Genomic DNA, 6,325 nt, shown 5'->3' on the forward strand with positions numbered 1-6,325 from the left:
CTGTGCAGCTGCACGTATGTTCCTGGGCTCAGCTGCAGCCTCAGGACACAGTTCAAGGAACCACAACTGGAATTTCTATATTCTGCTTTTTTCCTACACGTGGCAGTTACTTACACACAAAGAGAAAAAAAAAAGTTAGTAAATTCTAGCATGAACAAGACGGAAAGCGTCTTTTTTTTTGCTAAACAGATCTTTCTGCATACTTACAGGCACAGCTGCCACCAGCGTAGGCTTCAGGACAGTACAGTCGCCTTTGCTTCCCTTCTTGATCTTACTTGACTGTAATAGGGAAAAAATGTCCATTTACAAAGCTGAAAACCAAGCAGCTCTACAATAGGGAGCTACATTAGCATGTAATTTGTTTAAATCTCCTCCCCAGACCCTCCAAAAAACCCATTTTGTCTGTAGATTAGGGGTTTTTTTCCCATTGTGATGGAAAAGTAACAATTTACAACACTTTCAACTCAAACACGAGGTTTTTTTTACAAGTGCAACCTGGTTAACTCCACTTTGTCTATCTTTCTCTTACTTCCTCCCTCTAGTACTTGCTTCCTCCAGGAGTTCCTTTTCCCTGATGCAATCTCTACACCAGTAAAACACAGGGAAGCATTCCTTTCCAGCTTAATTAGCTCGTATTTATCTTAACGGTTGAATGAAGAAAGGCAGAGGGCTACACAGAAGAGCCATTTATTGGGTTTTTTCCAGATTTCCTAAGTATCATAAAAGTAAAGGTTATAATAAAATTTTTATGGTATGACCCACTACTGTAGCTCATCAGAAGCGTTAATTTGCAGCATTTTCTGAAAACAAAAGTTACGTTTCTGAAGCGTGCCACATGCGTCAGCACTTGGCGTGAAAGAGGACAGCTAAGCAAGGAGAACGCAGGCCGCAGAGCTCAAGTCTGCTTTTGCTCCCCCTGCCCCTCACCTGATCTGAGAGTGTGAGTGGAGAGGAGTACCCAATCCTGCAGCCGTACGTGATGCAGGAAATTTCTGCTGTCAGTTCTAACACGTGGGCCAGAGGCAAGTAACCAATGTACGTATCCTTGGGCCTAGGAAAGGAAAGGATTATCCCATCAACAATGATGCACAAGCAGACTGGAAATACTCTTGAGCAGTTTCACTGTGGGCTCAGTTCCGACTTCTTGGAAGACCTGTGTCACAAGTGAGGCTTATTCTGCACACGGGAAGGGCGCGATGTCAAACCACAGTTTATAAACAAAATGGGGAAAATCCTCCCTTAGGGAAATCAGGATGAGTTGCAGGATTTGCTTTGTTTTTTAGGAAACCCAAAGACTCCTTAGTGTTCCACTATTTCCTCTCCTTGGGGGAGACTTCATCCCAGGTAAGAAATTAAGGATGAAATCAGTGTATTTCAAAATAATCACCAAGGATTCACAAATCCTTGACAGTCACCGTAGCAGCTCCTTCTAAAACAGTTCAGTAGACAGAGAGCTGGTCACCAAACTACTAAGGCTCCTTTCAGAAAAGGAGTTCGTAGAGATTGAGATTAGATATCAGGGAGAAACTCTCACCGGAGAGGGCGGGGAGCACTGGGACAGGTTGCCCAGAGAAGCTGGGGATGCTCCATCCCTGGAAGTGTCCAAGGCCAGGCTGGATGAGGCTTGGAGCAACCTGGTCTAGTGGAAGGTGTCCCTGCCCATGGCAGGGGGGTTGGCACTAGATGGGCTTTAAGGTCCCTTCCAACCCAAACCGTTCTGTAATTCTGTGATTTCTCAGCAAGAAACTCGCTTGTGAACGCAGCGACAAGCACACCCGCGTTCACAAAAGATGTCGAAACCTTAACGTGAGGGAACGTGCAGTTGGCTTCACCACTGCCAGGGCGGAGTTCAGCGCTGCTCTGCACATTTAGTGACCGATACCCGAGCCGATCCTGCGGCGTGTGCGCTACCCACCCAGCAGCGCCGTCTCTGCATCGGTGGACGCGGGAGGCTCTGCTGTAGTGATTCTACCTGCCTGGAAACGTCCAAAAAACAATTCCCAAGTTTGACTAGATGAGGAACCTCCTTATCTAGTGGCACATTCTGATGTGCAAGAAAGTGCCAAAATCTATCACAGGCCCAAAGCTGAGCGTAATAATAAAAAAAAGTGGAAACAGCCTGTGAGATGAGCTGGAGGGGTGTCCTTTTCAAACACAGCTTAGGTTAGTTTCTTTACAGGTAAGGTATTTCCTGTAAATTAAGCGTTAGTGGGCTCACAATAAAACGGAGACATCAGGTAACACCGGATGCTGGCAACAGACCTTCTATAACCGTGGGTGCTGCTGGAGGTTCCGTTCATTTCCCCGCACACACGACAACGGAGTGGTTCTTACCCCAGCCCAGGTATTCTTTCGCACTGTCCCGTCATCCCAGCTATTAAGTTTTTGTGCTGCATCATCACTCCTTTGGGTCTCCCAGTCGAGCCGCTGGTGTACATTACTAAAGCCAGGTCTGTAGGAACAGGTCTGCTGGGCGGAACGCTGGCTACGAAACGCAGGAGGAAAACTGTTATTGACTCTTATCTACTTTCTAAATTGTTAATTCTGTGATTAATCACTGTGAAACCCAGAGAAACCCACCACCCAGAGAAGCTGTGGATGCCCCATCCCTGGAAGTGTTCAAGACCAGGCTGGATGAGGCTTTGAGCAACCTGGTCTATGGAAGGTGTCCCTGCCCATGGCAGGGGGTTGGAACTGGATGGGCTTTAAGGTCCCTCCCAACCCAAACCATTCTGTGATTCTGTGACAGTGTCTGTGATCAACCGGTGTGGCTCTGGCTTCGTGTAAGCACCGTGTGCTGCTGCGTGGGCAGTGGGGGGTGCAGATGGAGAGAGCAGTGCTCTGTTCCTAACAGGAAGTGATGGCAGGCAGATTTTGAAAGGAATGACAATCATCGACACGATGCAGGTGATGCTTCTGCCATCCCGTCTTACAGCTGGCTGAAAGCTTCCTAGAAAAAGCCTTCTGAAAAGCAAGCAGACCTGCCCAAGGCAGTGAAGGGGAGAAATAATGGCACTAGAGAGACACAACAGGTTGAGAAAAAAACAAACCCAAAAAAACAACACCCCAAAAAGCTGCAAGTCAGCTTTCCTGTCACTCACTCTTCCAAAGCCAGCGCTGCAGAGCCAAGACTATTTCCTTTTTAAATGCACCTGCCTCAGGTAAGCTGCCAGTCAGTGCAAAAGCAGTAAGGCTACACTTCACCTCTGCCCTTTTAGTCAAGAGAGGGGATCTGGCTAAGCACAGACTGCGGATTTAAGGAAGAGAGATGACCAAGGTTGGTTTTCCTTCCTTAAAGCAAAAGTTTACAGTCACTCCTGCCTGCCCAGTGTAGCAAGGAATGCAGTGGTTATTCCTCTAGCCCAAGGTGCTTTTTAGCCACAGATTGGTTAAGAAAAAAGACATTTCCAAGGCAACAAGGGAAAAAAAATCCACAAGTGCTTTCTCCTCTTTTCCTGGGAAAAATAGTGAAAATGAGATGAATAAAGGTAAGAGCAGCAGAAAATGGCACACTGCATTCTATTACACGTCCTAAAACAAAGGTGGAGTCTTAAAATTAAATTATTCTGGTTCTGGTTTAGAAGTTAAAAGCCAAGTTTTATCCTGAAATACCTGACACTTGAACAAAGGTGCAGGACAACAGACAGAGACCAAATGTATCTCCTGTCTGTTTACAGGAAGCCAGAGGATCAGCTGCCAATTTGCCACCGCCTTCCTGTGCTGCACGGGTGCCGTTTTCCCTGCAATGCATCCCTCTTCAGCTCTGTCTGATTTCCCTGGTAACTTTGCTCGACCAGTTCTCTGTGATTCACTTACAGTTCTCTGGTTTGGCTCCCAGCTCTTCTACCGTCTGCATAGTATGAATCTCCACGTTGTCAGGGTATTCCGATTTACTGACAGCCTTCTTGTCCACATAAATGATATGTTTAAGGCAGGAGACTTGTGGCAATGCAGCCTACGGAAGAGAAACGCCATTTTTAGTACCGACTGCACCGTGAAACGGTGATGGGGTTGCTCGTGAGCAGGCTGGGCTGGCACCACACTACCTTCAGCTTGCTCTCCAGAAGTTCCACGCTGGTGACCAGGTAGGACGCTCCGCACTCATTGAGGCCGTAGGTTACTGCCTCTTCGCCCAGGGTGGCATACAGCGTCACGACTGTTACAGCACGGAGAGAACGTGAAAGAAACGTCACAGCCATACGGAATGCAACAGCTCTTGCTTTAGCTCACTGGAGGGCACTGCGGGAGGAGGGGGGCGGGGCATAAAATCTGCTCAATGGGCAATTTTCTGATTTGGAGATAACACAGCGTTTGTTTTTTGCACATCAGAATTTTTTGCCCTGAGAGACCCCTGGAATGAGGAGGACAGTGGTACAGGAAGCATTTCTTTACCAAGAGGGTGGCCAAAGCCTGGAACAGGCTCCCTAGAGAGGTGGTCGATGCCCCAAGCCTGTCAGTGTTCAAAAGGCATTTGGACAATGCCTGTAACAATACGCTTTAACTTTTGGTCAGGCAGTTGGACCAGGTGATTGTTGTAGGTCCCTTCCCACTGCAACAGTCTAGTCTATAGAAGAGAAACCATCGAAACCAAAGAGATCCGCCAAACCCCAACAACAACGCACCAAGCCATTGCACAGAAAGCGACTGAGAACGGGTGTTCTGCCCCCGAGCTCTCTGCACCCAGAACTCGGGAGGAGGTGACCCTAAACGGCTCGCAGCTATGCCCTGCGACAAGCAGCTCTTCCAGCAGCCTCAGCTGCTCTGCTTGCTCCCGTCAAACCAGGGATGGGGGCAAGGCAGAGGACCAGACTAAGGAATCAGGCTGGTTTTCAAGATGATCTTCCAACCCTGACTGGCTACAGTGATGCCATTAAGTGCCTCGCAGACACCAAAGAGTTCACCTCTCCCCATCAACTCCCTTGAAAACACACCTTCCTTTAGCAGTGCCTGCTACCTCAACCTCTAACCTCCAAAGTCCACTGAAAGAATTTAATATTCCTGTGAAAGAGTTCTTGTGAAGGGACAAAAAGAGAGTAATGCTACACAGCTGATTATTCTTGCCTCTCAAAGCACGAGGATCAAGACTGAATTAACCATCCTCTCCTACTTCAACAGCCACAGCTGCCCTTCCATTACTGCCCTGTAACAGTCTCTGTGCACACTGTACCGTGTGACCTCTTCCCAGTATTTCTACTAATACTGGAAGGCAGGCAGCAAGCACACACATAAGGAGGCCACAGAAATCAGCAATGGGTCATAATGTGTCATATGCAGACTGGGCATATGAGGGCACAGTAACCTTTGCCACTTCATGGAGAAGTTCGTACACAGTAAGTCAGATCAGAGATTTTGGCAGCTTAAATAAGATTAAGAAAGAAGAAACCATAACTGTAATGACCGTGAGCAGGTTAGTGTCACCAAAACCCCCTCAGACTAGCATCTGATTGTAATCACTCTGCCCTTCTCTTCTAATAACCATTTCATGGTTTGGATGTGCAAGTCAGGATACAGACAGAAAACACTATAAACACATTCCACATTTTGGGGTGAGAAACGCAGCTACGGACGTCTTCAGAGTATTCTAAGAAATTTGAATAGTAACTGTAGTGTTTTGTTATTGCAATATCCAGAACATCACTACAATAAAATCAGAAAAAAGTCTCATAAGTCTGAGCAAGTTAATCCAGGGGATCTCTGCAATGCACAGAATAGGCTGGAAACGTCTGATCACGCCACAGGCAGAGTCAGGTCATGAAATTCTTACACCATCAGTGACAGGATTGGCAGATTAAAAATGCTCAACAGCCAAACCAGGGCTGAGAAATGGTTCTAAAATAGACGAGAGGTACACAAGATCAGCACTCACGAGGAAAGTTGTACTTGAAGCAGGCGAGAGCCGCAACCATCCATTCTGCTCGCGTCTCACAGAATATGGCAACAGTACTCTTTGGGGTTAGTCCCAGGGCAGTCAGTCCACTCCCAAAGCGGTTTACCTTCTCATTTAATTCTTCATAGGATAACCACCTGTAAGTTCCTAAAATTAACTGGTGAGGAAAAAAAAATAATGTAAAAGCTCTGAGGACAAGAAGGTACTGGTACAGCCCCACAAGCTGACATGAGTTGGTGTGCAATACCCTAAGCACATGCTGCCGTGCGTTAAAAGGAAAAAAAGGCTTTTGTTTTCCTTGCAACATATAAATAGAAGAAATAGTGCAACCTGTGTTCTGTTGAACTGTAAAATGGGTGCTCGATATCCTAAGATGACAATTAAGGAAGACCTCTAAGGATTCACATATTGAGAGAGTGGTAGGGTTGGAAGGGACCT

At 46.9% G+C, this 6,325-nt stretch overlaps 1 protein-coding gene across 1 annotated transcript; it reads right to left on the reverse strand.

Moving 5' to 3' along the window:
- Window positions 1–207: 207 nt before the first annotated feature.
- LOC104512342 (long-chain-fatty-acid--CoA ligase 4-like) lies at window positions 208–6,044 on the reverse strand (the record flags this gene model as incomplete). The annotated part of the gene is made up of 6 exons (XM_010155278.1): window positions 208–279; window positions 928–1,051; window positions 2,335–2,485; window positions 3,817–3,955; window positions 4,047–4,156; window positions 5,867–6,044. Coding segments are annotated over 6 exons (774 nt in total), but the record flags the coding sequence as incomplete, so codon positions are not given.
- Window positions 6,045–6,325: the final 281 nt, after the last annotated feature.

This window comes from Eurypyga helias, unplaced genomic scaffold, assembly GCF_000690775.1.
Source record: "Eurypyga helias isolate BGI_N326 unplaced genomic scaffold, ASM69077v1 scaffold14247, whole genome shotgun sequence".
Classification (NCBI taxonomy): domain Eukaryota; kingdom Metazoa; phylum Chordata; class Aves; order Eurypygiformes; family Eurypygidae; genus Eurypyga; species Eurypyga helias.